Source organism: Salmo salar, chromosome 29 (assembly GCF_965601325.2).
Source record: "Salmo salar chromosome 29, fSalSal1, whole genome shotgun sequence".
NCBI classification, from domain to species: domain Eukaryota; kingdom Metazoa; phylum Chordata; class Actinopteri; order Salmoniformes; family Salmonidae; genus Salmo; species Salmo salar.
Window position 1 is genome coordinate 17,515,655 of NC_138319.1, and position 21,773 is coordinate 17,537,427.

The 21,773-nt window shown below is 41.1% G+C and overlaps 2 protein-coding genes across 7 annotated transcripts; both read left to right on the top strand.

Moving 5' to 3' along the window:
* The first annotated feature begins 3,688 nt into the window (after positions 1-3,688).
* Positions 3,689-11,655, top strand: LOC106590225 (uncharacterized). Of its 5 annotated transcripts, XM_014181005.3 has the most exons (13): positions 4,098-5,264; positions 5,381-5,445; positions 5,545-5,590; positions 5,843-5,895; positions 6,387-6,441; positions 6,816-6,950; positions 7,187-7,281; positions 7,373-7,421; positions 7,523-7,623; positions 7,912-7,998; positions 8,123-8,224; positions 8,476-8,595; positions 10,979-11,655. In XM_014181005.3, exons 2-13 carry the CDS (start codon positions 5,386-5,388, stop codon positions 11,027-11,029), a joined length of 954 nt encoding a protein of 317 aa, XP_014036480.3. In that variant the 5' UTR covers positions 4,098-5,264; positions 5,381-5,385; the 3' UTR covers positions 11,030-11,655. The 5 variants fall into 5 exon arrangements, with proteins under 5 accessions (XP_082826840.1, XP_082826841.1, XP_014036480.3 ...); XM_082970712.1 differs by having other exon boundaries at positions 4,098-5,445; XM_082970713.1 differs by having other exon boundaries at positions 4,098-5,445; positions 7,232-7,281.
* A 1,135-nt stretch (positions 11,656-12,790) lies between these two features.
* Positions 12,791-21,370, top strand: LOC106590226 (annexin A13). 2 transcript variants are annotated; one of them, XM_082970716.1, is made up of 11 exons: positions 12,791-12,937; positions 13,965-14,040; positions 14,228-14,322; positions 14,929-15,102; positions 15,228-15,261; positions 16,523-16,602; positions 16,902-16,970; positions 17,056-17,157; positions 17,379-17,454; positions 17,714-17,826; positions 19,664-20,464. In XM_082970716.1, exons 1-11 carry the CDS (start codon positions 12,923-12,925, stop codon positions 19,781-19,783), a joined length of 954 nt encoding a protein of 317 aa, XP_082826842.1. In that variant the 5' UTR covers positions 12,791-12,922; the 3' UTR covers positions 19,784-20,464. The 2 variants fall into 2 exon arrangements, with proteins under 2 accessions (XP_082826842.1, XP_014036483.3); XM_014181008.3 differs by having other exon boundaries at positions 12,809-12,937; positions 14,932-15,102; positions 19,664-21,370.
* Positions 21,371-21,773: the final 403 nt, after the last annotated feature.

Here is a 21,773-nt window from a genome sequence, read left to right on the forward strand (position 1 = left end):
GATTTGTTACAGAAGTAAAAAGTCCGGGTCTGGTGTTGATTAAACAAACAAGATATATGCCTTATAGCAGCTATATGAGATTCAGCACTAGATTCAGCACAAAATTATGGCATTCAGTACCACAAAATAGTGGACAGCGGCCGTCTGTTGCAACCCGTCCACACTCGGCGAATCTCAAGATTAGTACAGCTAGCCTGCTGCAGCTATCTTACATTTTTCAACCCAAACCTTGAGAATTGTAAATAATAGGAAATTATTCTGCAAGTGATTGAACCATACATTTCCGGTGCCCGTAATTGTTTGAAACGATACGCCTACAGTGCTCAAGGTGATCATGCTTTTCTGATGAACTGCTTGTGTTTTTATAACATATTTTTTCCTTTGGGGATTTTCTCGGCAATTGGAATCATTTATGGGTAAATCTCATAGTCCATTGGATTGTCTATTCAATAAATAGGATTCTAACATCTCAGAGTAATATAATTCAAATAATCAAATCCGTATAATATTAACGTAACCAGCACTGCCGGTGGGTAGACAGCCACCCACAGAGATCTGTAGCTCTTCATTTTATCCTCAACCAAATCCCAATTCTGGTCCGGACACCTACACAGCTTTTTCAGCACCGCTGTCATCACTACTAGAGGGTCCCCCGTGTTGCGTAGGGGTTCCATGACTCACCACGCTCCATTGTTGAGCACCCCCGTTCTCCGCCCGCGACTAGACGGCGCCGTTGTTAAAGTAATGAATGTGTAATCTATTTGCCCATTATTTCTCCATGTCAAGGTTTGGCCCGATTGATTGTGTTAAATTGAGATGAACTGCTGGAAATCAGATGCTTTGGATAATGTCATGTTGACCTGCTATTACGCACATGTAGGTGTTTAGCCTGTGTCACGCTGCAAGGGAAACAAACATATCAAGCAACACGTGTGTGTATGGGCCATAGGCATATGTAGGCTTCACACGTCATTAAAATAATACATGTATCTGCATTGGATGCTTCAATCTTATGGATGTCCTTAACTGTGAGTCCATAACAATGATACGGATGTGTGGTTTACAGAAATGAATCAATTATCGTAATTGCAGTGATGACATGACATAGAAAATGATATAGGCCTATTATGTAACACGACAGGACATAGGCTATTACCCTACTTAGTACTATCTGGCCTCATATTGTAAACACTATAGCACACCTTTGCAATACTGCACATCAAATCAACAAAATGAGGTCCAAGACTTATTGAAATGAATAGCCTGATGCATATTCATTGAGATTTTGAGACAAGCTTATTATGCTTTGGATGGTTAGTTAAAAAACATTGTTGGTAACACCTTTTCAGCCAACCACTTTCACTTGTCATCAATATGCCCCCATTTAAAAGTTGGGAGTCATTGTATTTTGTGCATGATAATAAGTTATTATCTGAGCGAGATATACAATCCGACATCATCATCTTGATTTATGTCCATTCTCCGGTGATAATGAAGGACTTTTGCTGAATGTAATTTCCATAAAAAGTGCCATGTCTATCTCTGTGTTCAAGAGGCAACAGGTGCAATCTACCAAATTAATTTAGCAGTTTCAATAACAATGAATATAATATGTGAGCTATTGTCTAGATTAAATATTATTATAGACTAACTTACTGTCATTATCAAAATTTTTTAAACATGCAATAGATTGGTATGGGGGAGTCAGTGTCTGACCAATAGAAATGTAAGACTATTGTTATTTATCTATACTGTTTGGGAGGTCATTGAGGGATTGTAGTGTTTAAATAAGCAAATGAACACATATAGCATTGAGTCAGGAATTGAGGAAGCTTAGAGGTTAGATTGACATACACAAGCCAATGAACTGAACACATAGTAGTCTATAGACTCCAATTAGAACATGAACAAAAAATGCCGGGTCATGATTTCCTCAGGCCAACCTCAAAAGTCTCCACACATTGAATGGTGACTATTTCCCAAATCATCATTCTTCTGTCTTGTCTTTCTCCTTCACTTTGCTATGATTAACTGCATGCCCCTGTGGCACCTTCCCCCAATTAAAAGCTCCTTTCAGCAGCCTCTTGTCTTGTGTGGAGAGAAGACCATTTCTGTGAGAAATGTCTGTGTGCGCCTGCCAGAAAATAATGTCTGCTCGTTGGAAGCACACCCACACCTTCTCCACCCGCACCAGTTTTATAAGATCGTGCAGGGTAAGTCTATAGTATGTGTGTGTGAGAGTGTGTGAGGGAGTTTGTGTGTGTGTGTGTGTGTGTGTGTGTGTGTGTGTGTGTGTGTGTGTGTGTGTGTGTGTGTGTGTGTGTGTGTGTGTGTGTGTGTGTGTGTGTGTGTGTGTGAAAGGTGAAAGAGAGAGAGAGAGAGAGAGAGTGTGTGTGTGTGAGAGAGCGAGGGGGGCATTTGGCTTACAGTCAGTTGACAATTTATTGCTATTAGATTTAAATGGCTTCTATTAGGGTTATAACATGATGATGTTTGAAGTAAGCCTGTATTGTTAGTAGTTTGGACTTGAATCGTGTGGAGCTTATGACCCTATGCAATCAATACCAATAGGCTATCTGTTTCGTGCTGCAGTAAAGGAATTGAATGTCTGTAGCCTTTAAGCCACAGTTTGCTATTTTCTAATCTATTACACTTGCATCCTCGCTTCAAGAGCGTTGTTTAGTATACTATTACATTTTCGCACAACGACTTTGCTAGAACGGGTCCTCAACCTGAGGGAAATCAGTGGTTGTGCACTGACCCCTCGTGGATACAACCAGTAGGCTACTGTCACAGAAACGAGGAAAACATGAATGAAAGCAGTGCGCAGTTCAGGCCTACTTGATGAAGAAATCAGAGACGCGCGTTGTCATGGCATTCGGCATTTATGACGTAATGATAAAGTAGACAGCAACGTTCTATATCAATTTAGCGCCATTCGCGACACCATCTTTGTCGCTTTCTCCCAAATTCCCATTTCTGATCGGGTTCTATCATCTGAGTCGTCTGCGGTCCAAAATTATTATTTTACGTGCGAGTGTTATATAAGATCAGTTCTTGTAAGTATTGACTGTATGAATTTAAATGATTTTATTTGAGTTGTTTTATGTAATGAAGAAGCTCTCAAATATGTTTATTATGACCACTATAGTTAAGCAGTCTGCCTGCATTTTGATTTATTCTCATAAATCAACGATATATCACCATGATTAATGCTGTAGGCTACTGAATTACTTCTCATGACTTGGTTTGTTTCAAAAGTTGGACTACATCAAATCTACCATCAAGGGAAAGTATGGAGACTCCGGAAAGTGACCAGTTCAATTCTACTCAGGAAATGCAGTGTCCATCAATTGTGGTGTGTATTTATTCCACATGCACGGGGATTGCGTACTGTAGGGCAGGCAATGGTTTCTATGCTTCCCTCATTCATACTGTAGGAAACCACTTGGAGTGATGTTTATGCCATTGCTCATGTTAAATCAGTGATCCCCCTAAATAAAGACAAAATACAGTTCTGTAAGAAAGAATAGACTGACATCATTCATTTCAGGAAATGAAGAGTTATTTCGACAGTCAAATCTACGACTTGAATTTGGTTGACAATAAAGGTATAATGTTAATGTTGTAAACCACAAGGTTCCATGGTTGAGATGTGTATAGGCTGTGGGGTCCACCCTGGTCATTCCCTAGCCACACCCATAACCCTTGTTTAGAAACCGACTTGATTTTGCCATTTCGTTTGTGACCCATAGCCTGATCCTACAGCCTACATGTGAGTGCATTTTGGGGAATTTTGGTTAGATTCTCTATGGCAACTGATTCATCTGTGAATGCACATGATGCCTTACATGACATTTGTGCCCTCTTGTTGTTTTGTTAGTGCTGATTGATCATTAAAATGTTGTCTGTGCACTGGATGAAGGGCAGGCGAAGTGTGGAGATGAAAAGTGTCGCGGAGGAGTTCTTCTGTCTCACTGATGAGACGGACCAAGGGAGGGTGAGTGTGTCAACACGTGGAGCCAGTATGAGGAGCAGCCACACTCCTGGACACGGCAAACGGAGTGAATCTGTGCTGCGCAGGTGAGTACTTCCCGTGTATTGGCGTGCTAGTTAAGTATAGGTAGCAGCGTCCCGGACTGGTCTCGGAGTAGTAGGCGTGTCGAAAGAAATGGGGAAAAATACATTTTGATTGGACAGGGTTTTTGCCAGTGCCACGGTTTAGAGTAGCCTATTTTGTTCAGTCGCTTTCCGGAAGTGCATGGAGGATGCTAAAGCATTTTTAATCACATACAACTCAAACTTTTATGAAAGCAAATTTGGCAAATTGTTACCGTTGTACTAAGTGCCATGAACAGTATTGTTCAGTCTCAATAATGTCCACATACACACCTAACTTGTATTAAAGCAATCGTGACGAAACATGAAGATCTGCCTTCAGGGTAACCTAATTGTAACCCCCTGATTTTGTAACGCGCTAGTATAAGACGGGTATCAATGTAGGCAATTTTCCCTGGAAGCTCACTTAGTAAATTGGTCGTCAACGGCTTATCAGCAAACTTGCAGCCAGGCACGCAACCCATGTCTGCCCCTGTGTTTAGAAATGGGGCATCGACAAGTTTAATAATGACATTGCGCCTAGCCACTTGCAATGAAATGGGATACATGTAAAATGTTCACAACATGACAGCATGTTAAGATACGTGCATTTACATGCAATGCTTTTCCACTGCCTGAGTTATTTAACGACACCACCATTCTGAGTTTCCGAAACGTCCTCAAATTAATTTCGATGCGCATTCATACACAGTCATGTTTCCACAAATCTCTGCACTCGCTGACAGAAAGTCAGACCAATACATGTGCGCTTTCGACACACCCAGTCTCTGGCCGCCATATTGGGCTGCAGCTATCCCCTTCTCATGCTAGTATTTACAGTAATTGGCCAACATAGGTCATGTACTGGTGCTTTCAAGACAACTGGGAACTCGGGAGAAACGATGTCATATCATGACGTCAGTGATCTTCAGGTCAGGAAGTCAGAGCTCGAGAAAGCTACCCGAGTTCCCTTGGATTGTTCAAAACTATTTTTGTCTTGAACGCTCGGGAAGTTGGAGAATTCCGAGTTCCCAGTTGTTTTGAACGCGGCATTACGAATCAAGAGACTTCTTTCAGGACTGTGACCTTGGATTATAATGATGGTGATGACTGTGATGATACAGAGGGAATCGCTGAACATGCAACAAAACCAGAAGTCACAGATGGTAATAATTATTTCACTCTGTACAATACAACTAGCATAACAGATAATAGGCAGTGGAAATAATGTATCAGTTATTGACACTTCTCTCAATTACAGTCTGTTTGCTTCTGTGTTTAGAATGGATGTCAGTCATGGGGGCAAAACTCCCAGATTTACCAGTTCATAAAAAGATCTCAAGAACGGTAAACAAGAACAAGGACCTCCCATGACGCAGACACAGAAATATAGAATTCATTGAACAATTGAAACGTATACATAAATAGAATTGATTTGAATTTCAGAAATGTGAGTCACCAAAAGAATATATCGAGCTCCAAAGTGATAAAGGTACAGTGTACACTGTAGACATAATCAATGATGGTCTGTTACATCAACAACTACCTGTAATCTCTCATGCCAACTAAGAACTACCTAAGCAGACTGACGCTTGTTTTGTTTTCAGTCAAAGAAAGAACTAGCTTATGTCCTCAGAATGTTAGTCTGCAGTACTTGGCCTATAACTTTCACAATTTCAACTGCTCTCGTACAGTATACTGTAAATGTTGGCATTTGAAAAAGCATGACTTTTTATTTTATAAGGGATGAGTGTACCAGAAACGCAGACAAGGATGAAAGATCAGGCCAAGATACTGGTGAGTCACAACGTGCCAGAGGAGGCTGGTGGTAGGAGCTATAAGAGGACTGGCTTATTGTAATGACTGGAATGGAGTGAATGGAACCGAGTCAAACATGTGATTTGCATATGTTTAATGTGTTTGATGCGTTCCGTTGTTTCCCGTTGCAGCCATTTCAATGAGCCGTCCTCGTATAACTCCTCCCTCCAGCCTCCTCTGCAACGCACTGTCTGAATCAAGGACAAGTGCCCATAATTCCCACCCGTACGTCATTATACACTCTTTTCCCCTTGTACTTTCTCTGAAATTTCAGCATGAATGTTGTATGTTTATAATACGTTAAAAAACTTGCTCGTTACCTAAGGTTATGCCATACTTTCTGTTTCATGCTCTTGTTTGATGTAGATAGGCTCTAGCCAAGTACTGTAGTTGAGATTTCTCAAAGCCTACTGAAAGCCCTTGCTCTTAGGGCCGCTGTGGTTCACTGTGTTTACGCTATCTGCTTTCAGTTACCACTAAAGCCTTTCAGTGAGGGATATGAGGCTGCATTCCTCAGGGACAGAAGTGAGATCATTCAGTCATTATTATTTTTATTAGTCATTTAAACATTACTGTTACAAATGGAGGTATGCGTTATCATAAATCACATTGATGACATAACTTAGTTTCAAGAGATCTGAGTCACAAACAATATAATGATAAATGACACTAAGGGAGGTTGAAGATGGATCGTCCCCGCGCTGGTGTCGTTTAATCAGTATAATTACAAATAATCCTTGATCATAGATCATTTTGATGAAATATCTGCCTCCCATAGAGTCATCCCATGATGTCTGTGCTTTGGTACGATCATGATGATCGAGTGTCTTAATGGAGGTTTCCTCTGTGAAGCCACCTGGTTTGTGTCATGGTCCTCTGTCACTTCCTGTGTTTTGCAGTGCGAAGGCTCTGCAGAAGATCAGGACCTCCTTTCTCGCTGTTCTCCCCAACGGAAAGCCTGGGGGACATACTGTACAGGAAAACCAAGCATGTGTTTGACTACACAGTCACGGACATGAAAGACAAAAAGCCCGGTGAGTCAGCCTGATAGTGGGATTTGGAAATAAAATGTATTGAACGCTACAACAAAGAGACAGATAGGATAGCGTTTATTGGAAAGGCCTGTGGCCCTATTCAGTCGTAATCGGTCACAGGCGTTCAGGATTAATACCAGAAAATATATTTGTATATAAGTATAGTAGTATGATCTTTTTTTATTTCACATGCTTTGTATTATAGATTAAATTAGTCAAATGATGCCACATTTCAGATGTTTCAAGGTGTGGTTCCAATCTAAACCAGTGTGTTAAACCAGCCCTTCCAGTACGGAAGGGCTTCAATGTATCCACATCTAGGTACAGCCAGGTGAGTAATATACTGTAACTGAGATGATGTTCACACACATACACACACACACAATGGTACAGTGGTAACCTGTATTTACCTTCTTTTTCAGAGAAGGGTACAATCAATTGATCAGATGACGGTGATCAGAAAAGATCATGGTAAGATCCTATACTAATTCCCTGTGTTTTAATGTACAAAGAAACACACTGGACATACCCAATTGTAAACTGTAACTTTTGTGTTCTTGTTCCCACTTTAGTCGGTAGGCCTTTACTGATGCTGAAAGGCAATGCAAGTCTAACCAACAGTGATGGAAGCAACAACACGGATTCATTTGCTTATTCATCCAGACTCACAAAGGTATCAGAACCCTCTATTGATATTATGTTGGTATTGATATAGTACGAATGTAATTAACGTTTTACAGTCCTGAATAAACTAAGCAACATTTATATAGCCGTTGGCTTTTTGTTTACTGACATCATTGATAATGAGCCAGTAGTGGTACATGTACTAGCTTCAATTAAACACGGGAGGCCAGTGTTGCTCTACATTTGACTCAATCATCCAACATGCTAAGCTGATTCATATGTGGAACACATACGATAGGCTCTGCCATAACACAATATATTGATATCTTTAATCTAGGGAAAACCATCAACCTCCTCTCAGCCAGGACCTGTCATCAGGATCCCACCAGTATTAACCAGGAAGCATTCTGACATCATCAGAGAGGTAATCACTCTATAAACTGTTGTGCCCCCCAAAATAAGCTTTTGTCCATGTTAAAAGAGCAGATCATGCTAATTTAGCTTTTTTTTTTAATGTTGATCCATACCCAATATGCTGTAACTTATAGGAAAGAAAGAGGCACTACTACAAAGACCTGTGTCAGCAGGTGGAGGAGAAGAGACAACAAAAAGCAAGGGAGAGGAGAAGGATTACCGCCGCCGAACAAACTGTGAGCCATCGCAAGCATAATTATTCTATTTTACCCATTCCTTCTATATAGAGATCGGACAGGAACTTGTCACCTTTTTTAGTCACATGATCCTCATTATACCCTACCTCAAAGTAGTCCAATGGATCCTAAACCATTTTTTTCATGATTGTTTAGAATAATTATACACAAGAATGGTCACTGATAGTGATTGACTCAATTGGAAGGACGGACATTGACAGATTGCACTTCAATCGCCTTGTCATTGGCAGCACAATGAGACAATGCAGTTCTGCACCTGGGGGATGCCAGGGAGCGGAGCCCCAAACTACCACCTCGACTCTGTGAGAAGGAACAAGTTCAGTTCCACAGAAATGATACCCCAGGAACAGGTAACATATCGACATGACGTTTATGTTTAGTAGAGGAGACCAGGGAACAAAGTAAAAGGTTTAGGCTTTTGCTTAGTATGAAAATAATATGGGTTAGGATTAGAATTTTAGGTAAGGATTTAATTGTAACAAATGTTACAATTAACCCCCATTACAACTCTAATCTGAGTCTTAATAATTATTGTAATCAACTATACCAATCAAAATACCTATTTTTATTGAAAAAAATGATACATGATTAGATACATGAGAAATGTTCTGCAGAACAATAATCAAAAAAGAGAGCCAGCAAGAATATTTAGAATTCAACCAAATTTTTTGGGGGGGTCAATAAAACAATTATTTATGGATTTAAGCAACATTTCCTAGGCAGGTACTGGAGATACAATAACCAAACATTAGCACATTGAATAACAGCTGTCTAAGTTACCCTAATTTGAGTTTTTTAGTTACTTTGTGCCCGTGTTACTTTGTTCCCCGGTCTCCCCCACTACCATTCACTACATAGAAGCAGGTAACCTTTATTAACAGGTTTCAGGGCCCATATTCACAAGATGTCTGAGTTGGAGCACTGATCTAGAATCAGTTTTATTTTTTTTAAATTTTTTTCTTAGGGGAGAGTAAGTTTAGCCTTTTTACATAATTAATAAGATTATATGGACAAGGGGGATCTCATCCTAGACCAGCACTCTTACCTCAAGACCATTTGTGGATCCGAGATTATATCCACTATACAGTGCATTCGGAAAGTATTCAGACTGCTTCACTTTTTCAACATTTTCCTAGCCTTATTCTGAAATGAATAAAAAAAATAAAAAAAAATCCCCTCATCAATACAGTTTGACACAAAACCCATAATGACAAAGCAAAAACAGGTTTTGGGATTTTTTTGCAAATCTATTACAAATACAAAACTGAATACCTTCCGAATGCACTGTATAACTGTGCCTTGTAAAGAATCCGTCAATTTAAGCAGCATCCGCCTGTCGGCCTTTCCGCATCTGTGGTGGAAGGTTGCCGAGCTACAGCGGTGTTTGTCAGACCATGAGACATCCCGAAAATCGGTCTTCTCACGAAACGGTTTGGCCTACGGTTTGACCTTTCTATTCTGTGGAAAAGGGAGACTCTCACGAACATGATGGTGACTCATCTGAAGTTGGTAACGCTGATGTGCCAACTTCTGTCTGTAGTGTCCGAACCATTTGAGCTACAAACTCATTTTAAATCACCACCTCAAAACAATTCCACAATTTCCCCCCTCCTTAGACATTTAGAGGTTTAAAGAAGCCAGTGAAACGTGACACTTTGATTATAGATGATATAGCACCAGGAGTTACCAAGACTTAAAGCAAGTCTTGTTTGAGGTCATTTGAAAAAGAACAGGAGAACCGCAATAATTGAATAACCAACATTTCGACAGACAAGCTGTCGTCATCAGGGTATAATGACAAACACTGCGGGTCACTAGTTTATATAGTTTCAAGGGACACACAGGTGTCTGTAATCATGGCTGGGTGTGGCTTGATTTTATTGGTTAATTTACAGATATAAATAGAACATTTTAAAAAGCATGAACGGATAACATACGATCATAGATACAATTTGGCTACATAAGCATACAAACATTTACAATGAGTAGCAAAATCACAAGAATGGCTTCAGATCAAAGTCTACGGTGAGACCGACAGGAGCAAGGGTCTTTAAATGAAAGATCCAGGCAGCCTCTCGTTTTAACAATACATTTTCAAGGTCACCCCCCTCTCCTAGGGAAGGGGACTTGTTCGATGCCGATATAACGAAGGGACAAAATAGAGTGTTTTGCTTCCAAAAAGTGGGCCGCAACTGGGTATGTAGAGTTTTTGTACCTAATGGTGCTTTTGAGATTCTTACTTATAATTCGCGCTTCATTTTACCCACATCATTTTTTTTACCACTAGGACGAGTTACAAGATAAATAAATGCCTTAGTGGAGTTCAGTACGTGATAACGCCTTTGATTGGGATCTGTTTCCCTGTTCGAGGGTGTTGAAGGATCTGCATTTGTAAGAGCCATTACACTTGTAGTTTCCATCGGGTTAAGGTGCAAATAGACGTTGTGCAGGGGGTATTTTTGTATGTTAAATCAGTGTTTACCAATTGATCTCTGAGATTTCTGCCCCGCGAGAATACAACCAAGGGAGGGTCCGAAAACACATTACAGATACAGTCATCAGATCTTAGAATGTGCCGATGTTTGTGAACGATTCCCTTAATTTGTTCAGAGCACTTTGAATAGCACGTTGTTTGAGGTCATAACATAGTCTGGATGCTGATTCATAGTGCCCATTAAACCCTGTTTTGGTGGATAGATTGACCTCTGAATGCTGTCTTTGTTCTCTCCTCAGCTCCGCTGTAAAGGCTTCAGCGGGATCCCTTTTCATCTGCATGTCAAATGACGGCCATTTTATGGTCCCCCAGCCCAGACGATTGATGCTCAGCTCAGACAACTGATAAACCCATTAAACTAACGCAGTAGTAGACCAAACACTGCGCTCTGCTGACTTCTGTCCCATAGGTGGTAGATAAGTCATCGATTAGCTGGATTTCAGCACTCCTTGGCACTTGTATCTATTGATTAATTTACTGTTTCAAACTACCATGCGGGCATAACCACACTCAAAACAATTCTGGAACTAAGGTTTTACACATTCTGATGGTGTTCAAATCAGTTGTAATGGTAGCGATGCACATAAACAGTAAGATATATATATATATATATCATACACACACATAAATGCTACAGTGGTAATTGACAGATCGATAGCATGGTGAGATAATGAATAGAAACAGTAGCTCACTAAAGATAAGACTGTACACAAAAAAAAGCTCCTAACTGGTCGCGAAAGTGATAAGATACTGACTGTCTGCCTACAGTCAAAGAATTCTTCTTTTTTTTTTCATCATATTTTAACCATTTTATATGAGTAATTTTGTATGTATATTGAAGCCAGAGTTGTAGTGAAATAAAACTCTCCTGTCAGATTAAGAGACTGGGTGAAAAAAATTGATAAAGTCTCAATGTCATTGCTTTGTAGGTGAAGTGATGTGGAAATCTATCCTCTGATACTGACCTGATATTTGGGTTGAATGATTCACTAAGAAACAATGGGTAGTGTAACTATAGTATTTACAAAAAGCTTTTCAACATGAGGACCGATGCACAAACAAGCACTGATACAGTAAGCCGCTCTTCAGGTGGCCACTAACATTTGTATATACAATGTACCACAATGATGACATAACATGCGACTATAGGTATTTTCTATCTGTATAAAATATAGCTGATTGACCATTGTCTAATACATATTAAATGTATGTTCTAATGCCTTATTGTCATCTGCAAACTTCCTGTAAGGGTAATTAATTAAGGTAAAGTTGATAACATTGAATAGGCTGTTCCTGTTGGTGCTGTCGGGTTGGCTTGCACATTAACATCCAAGAGGTTGAGTCACTCTCTAACTGCACTGTTCTGTTGCTGTGGCATTGGGATATTTAATTGTCCCATTGTTTTTTTTAGACCAACTGGGTTTAACTTCAGTGGGGACAGCATTATTTTCCTCCAGTGGGTGGCTAATTAACATAGAGCCAATTCTAAAGTGCAGGGAAGAAGCTGTGATTAAACTGTAGGCTACCAGGTTTGTAATTTCAAAGAACAGCAGCCTGCCTAATCAACATGAGAGGGGGCTGTGAAAAGGTGTCTAGTTGTCACTGTGATACTCTGGACATAAATCCTGATCTTACTGTTGTATTCGTTAGTGTGGGTGGACGGTGGGCACGCACAGACATCAATCATGTCAGCAGGTTGAATTTGATTCAATCAGCATTTTCTTTGGAAAGTTTTAGTAGGTCTAGCTCTTAGACTACTTGATTTACTTGGGTATATTTTTAGTAATTATTGATAAATCCATATTTACTAGTATAGACAATTGGAGCACAAAGTTCATGTCTTTATTATTCTGAGTAGCATATGTATCAATGTAGTCTCTTGGAATCATCTTTGAGTATAACAGAGTTTAGAGAATAATATGTTTTATAATATCCCCATAGTAAATGTAGTTTTGTGTTCATAACATTTCAAATTTAAGGATGAAGATCATAAAGCGCTTTTCGAGTCGCTATCTCCGATGTAAGTAAATGGTTAACTGAAGGAGGTGCTTTCAATTCCGTTACATTTCTGCGCGGTGACGTTGCACATTCGTTTCACTCGCCAGTCCTTCCACAACTACGGTAAAGAATCCGACTCTCGCCAGCAGCCCAAGACTCACAACAGCCGGACAAACATTTCGAAAATGGGCAACTGTCAAGTGAGTACCATGCTTGTTTTTTTACGCACCAAACGTTGGCCTGTGCGCATGCTGAAATTGCGGCTAGAAATGCGAATGAAATGTTAAAATTTAGGCCCCTACCCTATGGTCAGAAAAAAAACATCTCGAAGATGTGGAAAAAAAACGTTGTAAAATAAGGCATATCTATTGAAAAGTATAGGCATATAAAATAGGTTGAATACATTTTTACAATTGTTGTGTAAATGTTTCATTGTAAGGGATATGGACATCTTCATCAAAACGATTATCCAAACGACATTCCACACTAATCTCAAATAAAATCTCGCGTAATTTGGTCAACTGCGTGCAGAATGTGGCCACGGAAGATTACACATTACCACAATTGAATGCGGGTTTATGGATCACTTTCTGAGATTGTTTTTTTTTTTTTAAATCCACATAGCCCTTGAAATGTCACACATGTGACGCATGTGACAGTGAGGCAGGGGAAACGCAGAGGAAGTGGCCACTCTGCGGAATTCGTCACAATCCCGTTAGATGAATGTAGGCCTAAACAGTGAGTGAATCCGAGAGGAAGGGTACGGGTGGGAGTAGGGGGATTAGTGTGTTTCCATTGTCCTCTCAATTTCGCCTATGGGGCGCTGCGCCCTTCTACTTTGTTTGGTTAATACACGGCAGCGGCCAAATTCCTGAGCCAGTGCATTTCTTGCCATTGCATTCTCCCCCTCCCATGTCATGTTACATATAGGCTTACTGCAGTTTTATTACATATGTGAACAATTGATTCAAAACTTTTATAAAGCTATTCAGATGTCCAATCTTTTGTTGTTTTGAGGGGTGGCAGATATGATGACTCCTATGAAGAACTAGGCTAAGGGAAAGCAGAAATGACCGTTCTGTTGTAGTGGGTTACAATAGATTTGACCTACTAAGTTTGTTTTTAATTCCCAACACAATATTGAGATACAATGTTGGTGGTTGTGTTGATATTAGCATTTTATTGTCCTGTTTATGTCATTAAAAAAAAATATGCTGTTAATTTCAGCCCACTATCGTGCCATATGAGGAGTTTGATGTTATGGCTGATATAAAGGCCATACGCAAAGCCTGTAAAGGCTTGGGTAAGTTGCGATCTTTTTAGTTAATGTTTAATTATGGCATTCCAGGGATGCTTCTGCTCAGTGAGTGAGAGATTGTTTGGAACGGTCTGTCAATGTGTATTTACCTATAATGAACATATCTGTGCAAATGCTGTTTAAAGGTACAATGTGGCACCAGTTTATTGATTGATTGTGTCCTGTTGTCCAGGCACTGATGAACAAGCCATCATTGACATACTGGCTAACCGCTGTGCAGCCCAGCGGATGGAAATTAAACAAGCCTATTTTGATAAATATGACGATGTGAGTACCAAACGCATTTTATTAGAAGTAGAAGAATCTGACCATGGCACCGGTTCCAATCCAAGTGCCAATGCCGTTTAGCAAACTGCAGGCGGTGCTATGGTCAAATGACATGGAAAATAAAGGTCTTTGGTCACACATACCAGTTGTGGGTTTGGTGTCAAAAAACAGAGGCATATGCAGAAAAGAGCCTCATACCTACTGTAAAATATGGTGGTGGGGCTATTTTGCTTCCACTTCTCCTGAGGCGTATATTAAGGTCTTCAAAGACATTTTGAAGTACAAGGACATTTTAGTCCAAAACCAGGTCGCTACCAGGAGGCTGAAACTTTGCTGCAATTGGATCTTCCAGCAAGACAACCACCCCAAGCACACATCAAAATCCACAAAGAAATTGTTAATTGACCACAAAATCAACATTTTGCCTTAGTCTTGGACTTGAACCCCATTGAAAACCTGTGGTTTGAATTGAAGAGGGCAGTCCATAAGTGCAGACGAAGGATATCAAGGATCTGGAAAGATTCTGTATGAAAGAATGGTCAGAGATCCCCTCCCCCCCCCAATGTGTTCTACAATCTCTCTCTTGCTTTCTCTCTTTCTCTGGAGAAGGAGTTGGTGGATGTGCTGAAGAGTGAGCTGGGGGGGAACTTTGAGAATGCCGTCGTGGCCATGCTGGACCCTCCAGTCGTCTATGCAGTGAAGGAGCTCAGGAGGGCCATGAAGGGAGCAGGCACTGATGAGGACACTCTGGTGGAGATTCTGTGCACCGCCACAAACGCTGTACGTTTCAGTCTCATTCTGAATAGAATCCTATAAGTCATGGGAAATAGAAAATGCTGTTCAAGATTTAAAAACATAACGGTCTGCTTAAGATTATTTATTTTTCTCTCTTTCTTTTCCAACAGGATATTCACATGTTCAAGGAATGCTACTTTCAGGGTAAGTATCAATTTCATCCTCACACTGCACCTTAAAGCTGGCATCCTTAATGGTGAAACAGCCAAATCCAGCCAGTATCAATGCTACCCCTCACTCAATCAAGTTGTCTTTTTACATAATTATTTCTAACAGAATTACTTACCAGGGTTGTGAACGCAGGAGGACATTCATTGGGCTCCAGTTAATAGTTGGCATAACTTGAGAGACCCGTAAGGCTTTGTAGGCATACAGGTCACATTATCAAAATCTAGAACAGTGACTGAAGTTCTAAAGCAGGCGGTACCAGCTGTACTAGGCGGTGATACAGGGTGCTCTCAATGGTGCATCTGTAGACGTTTTGTGAGGCCAAGCTGTCTGTGTGAATGGACCCTTTTAGGTTGCCAGTGGCGTGCACAGAGGAACTTGAAGCTTTTGAACCTCTCTACTGTGGCCACGTCTAAGTGGATGGGGGCGTGCTCTCACTTTTGTCTCCAGTAGTCCACTATCAGCTCATTCGTTTTTGTTGAGGGAGAGGTTATTTTCCTGGCACCACTCCGTCGGGGCTCTCCCCTCCTCCCTGTAGGCTGTCTCTTCATTGTCGGTAATCAGGCCTACCACTGTTGTTGTCGGCAAAATTTGATGATTGAGTTGGAGACGTGCGTAGCCACAAAGTCATGGGAGTACAGGAGTGGGCTGAGCACGAACCCCTGTGGGGTCCCCGTGTTGAGGATCAGCGTGGCAGAGGTGTTGTTGCTTACCATAACCACTTGGGGTCGGCCCGTCAGGAAGTCCAGGACCTAGTTGCACAGGGAGGGTTTCAGTCCCAGGGTACCTAGCTTGGTGATGCGCTTTGAGTGCACTATGGTGTTGAAGGCAGAGCTGTAGTCCATGAACAGCATTCGCGAACGCTGCCATCTATCCAGGTTTTTGGGTTTGGATACGTTCTAATTGAATCGGGGCCGTTCTGTTTCCATTCTGCCCATCCTGTTTTCTGTGCTGCTGATTCACTTTTGATTAGGGTTGAGTTTTTTTTTTAAAACGCCTTGTTTTTATGACACCCATAATAACAAGATGTTTTTTAACCACAATCCTGAATCAGAAGTGAATCAGCAGTACAGAAAACCACAACGGGTTGGGAAGAATCTTAACAGAATGACACCCGCTTTCCACAATGGCTGAAATAGAATAATGACATCAGCAGTTATAAATAACAAGGGAACTCCCATTCCTCTGCCCTTAATCTCATATTATCTCTGTCTGTGTCTGTCTGTGACTTCTCTAGTGCATGAACGGGACCTGGAATCAGATGTCGAAGGGGACACTAGTGGAGATGTGAGAAACCTGCTCACTGCTCTTTTACAGGCAAGTGGCCCAATGGTTTCACGCTTGGACTCTTGCCATGTAACACAATTCGATTTCTTTGGACTGAAATCGAGCTCCCTCTGCCTGGCCTCTCTCTTAACCCTAAGTCTCTCTCTCTCGGTCTCTCTTTCTGTCTCACTCTCACACACACACACACACACACTGGCTCTTTGGCAGTCTGCCTGCCTTTCCGATTTCCTTTCATTAGTAAAATGGAGGCCAGATACAATATCCTGAGCCGGACAGAAAGGCTACATTTTCATCTCACCACAGAAGTCAGTGAAAGCTTTCTGTTCTAGGGCACCAGAGATGAGAGTTACGATGTGGATGAGGGTCTGGCTGAAGCAGATGCCACCGCCCTGTTTGAGGTATGGCACGGAGAAGTACATTCATGAAACAACAATATCAAGAAGTGGATTTACCTGTTTCATTTCAATCATATTTACTATTTAGGCTGGTGAGGGATGTTTTGGAACGGATGAATCCACTTTCAGCTTCGTCCTGGCCAACCGAAACTACCTTCAGCTACAGGCCACCTTCAAGGTGTATGAGCAGGTGGGTCCACTGTTAGCAGCCTATGTCTGTTCACACAAGCTGAAATGAGTGCCTTGAATATTTATAGATCTAAATAATAATATATGGCTATACTTCAATGTGGTTTATTTAGAACCTGTGGTAAGTCTATTTAATTGGAAGCACATCAGATTCCTTTTGTTGTAGCTATCCTCTGTACTAGTGTTTATGCTTATATTCATTCCCTCCCTGATTTTCCCCAGCTCTCTGGAACAGAAATTCTGGATGCCATTGATAATGAGGTCTCTGGGACACTGAAGGACTGCTTCATCACACTTGGTATGTGCTTGTGTGTGTTTGTATGTGGGTGCAGAGATCATCTGAGGCCAGAGACACCGAAGGGATGCATGTGACTTGAGTAAAGTGGGTATTACTCAGTATTTAGTTGGTTGTGTGGGTGGCTGTTCAGAATTTCCTCTAGCTAGCCTGCGTTTGTTCAAAATGTGAAATGGTGTTTTACAATACAGGCCTATAAACCAGTAACGAATTAGAAGTAACTGACAGTATATTTGAATGCCTTTTGATTTTCTATTTTCAGTGAGGGTTGCTAAAAACCCTCAGCTGTATTTCGCCCGGCGACTGAATGAAGCCATGAAAGGAGCAGGCACTGATGAGGACACCCTCATCCGCATCCTTGTATGCCGCTCTGAGGTACAGTAACATATGGATCCAAACTCTGACAGAACCTTAGCATGGTTCTTGGTTCTATCAGACACCAAATACTTTGTGACCACTGATTACATTGTGATTACATGCATCTACGTGATTTTTGAATACTTTCTGTTATGGACACGTGATCATTTCTCCATAGCACATTTATAAAACTGGGGGAGGCTATGCTATCAAGCAAGGCTATACTAACTTTGTGGACTACCATGGCAACACTTGAAGGCATTATAAACTCAGCAAAAAAAGAAACGTCCTCTCACTGTCAACTGTGTTTATTTTCAGCAAACTAACATGTGTAAGTATTTGTATGAACATAACAAAATGAGACATAAACTGAAGAAATTCCACAGACATGTGACTAACAGGAATGGAATAATGTATCCCTGAACAAAGGGGGGGTCAAAATCAAAAGTAACAGTCAGTATCTGGTGTGGCCACCAGCTGCATTAAGTACTGCAGTGCATCTCCTCCTCATGGACTGCACCAAATTTGCCAGTTCTTCCTGTGAGATGTTACCCCACTCTTCCACCAAGGCACCTGTAAGTTCCCGGACATTTCTGGGGGGAATGGCCCTAGCCCTTACCCTCCGATCCAACAGGTCCCAGACGTGCTCAATGGGATTGAGATCCGGGCTCTTCGCTGGCCATGGCAGAACACTGACATTCCTGTCTTGCAGGAAATCACGCACAGGACGAGCAGTATGGCTGGTGGCATTGTCATGCTGGAGGGTCATGTCAGGATGAGCCTGCAGGAAAGGTACCACATGAGGGAGGAGGATGTCTTCCCTGTAACGCACAGCATTGAGATTGCCTGCAATGACAACAAGCTCAGTCCGATGATGCTGTGACACACCGCCCCAGACCATGACGGACCCTCCACCTCCAAATCGATCCCGCTCCAGAGTACAGCCCTCGGTGTACCGCTCATTCCTTCGTCAATAAACGTGAATCCGACCATCACACTTGCTGAGACAAAACCATGACTCGTTAGTAAAGAGCACTTTTTGCCAGTCCTGTCTGGTCCAGCGACGGTGGGTTTGTGCCCATAGGCGACGTTGTTGCCAATGATGTCTGGTGAGGACCTGCCTTACAACAGGCCTACAAGCCCTCAGTCCAGCCTCTCTCAGCCTATTGTGGACAGTCTGAGCACTGATGGAGGGATTGTGCATTCCTGGTGTAACTCGTGCAGTTGTTGTTGCCATCCTGTACCTATCCTGCAGGTGTGATGTTCGGATGTACCGATCCTGTGCAGGTGTTGTTACACATGGTCTGCCACTGCGAGGATGATCAGCTGTCCGTCCTGTCTCCCTGTAGCGCTGTCTTAGGCATCTCACAGTACGGACATTGCAATTTATTGCCCTGGCCACATCTGCAGTCCTCGTGCCTCCTTGCAGCATGCCTAAGGCGCTTTCACGCAGATGAGCAGGGACCCTGGGCATCTTTCTTTTGGTGTTTTTCAGAGTCAGTAGAAAGGCCTCTTTAGTGTCCTAAGTTTTCATAACTGTGACCTTAATTGCCCACCGTCTGTAAGCTGTTAGTGTCTTAACGACCGTTCCACAGATGCATGTTCATAAATTGTTTGTTTCATTGAACAAGCATGGGAAACGGTGTTTAAACCCTTTACAATGAAGATCTGTGAAGTTAATTAATAAAAATCCAAATAACAGGGTCCTGAAAAAGGGACGTTTCCTTTTTTGCTGAGTTTACATGGCTCAGGAAATTGTGTAATCATTAAGAAAATGCCACTTTTAGACTACTTTACTTGGACTCTAAAAGCAGACAAATGTCAGCTAAAGAGATATGTGTATTCTGTTCAACAGTATGATCTGGAGACCATTAAAGACATGTACCTGGAGAAGTATGACATGTCCCTGAAGGATGCCATCAAATCTGAGTGTGGTGGGGACTTCAAACGTCTCCTGCTGGCTATCTGCCATTGAGAGAGAGAGGGAGAGTGGCGAGAGAGCAGAGTGCCTGAAAGGGACCGAGGGTGCTCCTGCTCACTCCTGGACAAACTAACGCTACTTACAATTGGTCCTACTGTCCTCAAACATGCGACATTCTCGGATAGGGCAGAGGGTGGAACTGGAGATGGCTCAAATCCAGCTGGTTCTGTTCTACTGATTTGGCATTGAAGTCTACGGGTCTCTACAAAAGTCTTATCAATATGTGGCTGCTATATTTGATCTACTTATCTAAAGGTAGTTTGATGCTCATAACATACCATGTGGTGTGAATGGTTTTGATCGAGAGGAGTGCTAGGACTAGAGACTTACCTTAGACCAGCGATCCACAGTACCAGTGAAACTTAGTAGCCCTAGTCCTTGAAATTCTGTTTACTGTGTACAGTTGTGACTAGATCTGAAATTCCTAAATTCTCTTTTCTGCAGTTAAATTGAAGTTCAGTAGGATCAGTGCTTGGCAGGAAGGTCAGTCTGCACACAAGGGCATTTGTAGGAACTGTAACAGGGTGTAGCTGGAAGATTACGGTTATAGCATTTTATTGGACGTATCTGTCTTACACAGATGAGACCTATTCCATGGCGCAGTGATCATATTTTTGAGCTTAACATTTAAAATAAACAAGCATTTTGTCCATGCTTAGTGAGACACCAATTGGATTTGATCTCTCCAGGTCCAGTATCTTCCACCCCAAACTCCATCTTCAGTATTAACAAGTGTTTATAAACTGTTAGCTAGCTAGTTATATGCAATCTGTCCATCTACCTTGAAGTTGTAACTTAAATGAAGGAGAAATGAAAGTGTCCTTATGAAGAAATGGTATTTTATATGACATGAATCAATGCACATATAATTTTGATGTTATTTTTAAATTATCAACACTACCACTCCAAAGATAAGTACAGTGTAATTCTACTGTCTGATTTAATCTTCACAGTGTCAGTCAAAAACAATTATTTAATCAAAAAAAGTAACTATGCATTGACTTCATGCTTCAATATTTTGCAGGCAAGGGAAACTGCTCTGACAAATCTTCACACACCTCATAAAATGTTTGTATTGCAAGACTAACACTAAAACTATTACCTGCATTAAGACTGCAGTATTATATATCATTCAAATGTGTTTAAAGATTTACTGTATACACAAGAAGGTATTTGAAAATATCTCGGTAGGTATTTGAGGAAAAGATTTAGACTTGTACCTATGAAGTATCTAAACTCTTTGAATAGCATGGTCTGTAATGTTATGACTACTGTCACTTCTGTGTCCCATAATGGCAGCAGTATTTTTAACATTCCTATATTAGGAATTAGGCCATATTAGAAAGTCCTGTAATCTCAGCTGAATAACTTGAGATATTTGTAACAATTTATAATGCTGGCTAGGCTACTATGAATTCCATGCAAGAGAGGATAATGTCAACAGGGTTCAGACCGTGCACACCTGCCCTTATGGAAAGATATGGAATAGGGACCAATATTTGCCTCTGTATCAGCAAAATAATTAGTTTGGTAACAAATAAATACATGCAAATTACAGAATAAAATTGATATTCTAAAACATTTCTTTGTGAACATGGGTCTGTTTATGGAATCACATTTTACTGTACCTATTCAATACGTTTATTGACCTATATAAAGGCATACATAAATACCATTAGTGTAAAAGGGGAACTGTTACACTCACTGCAAAGTGCTCATGTTTCAAAGTTGAAGCTCATTTACTGCGTTTCTACACAATTGCTAAACTGTAAAATGCTATTTGGAGCTTCATTCATCTCAGTCGACAGGGGACTAAACATTCTATAAACACGTCATACAGCATTTAGCTGCAACGCGCTAGCTCGGCACCAGTATTATAAACTATAGTTTAGTGCCCTGTAATTGTTATGGACAGGTGGGACACTTTTCGGCTATGAATGAACCCAGCATTAAACGGCAGGAATTCACCCATCGGGTGATGCAA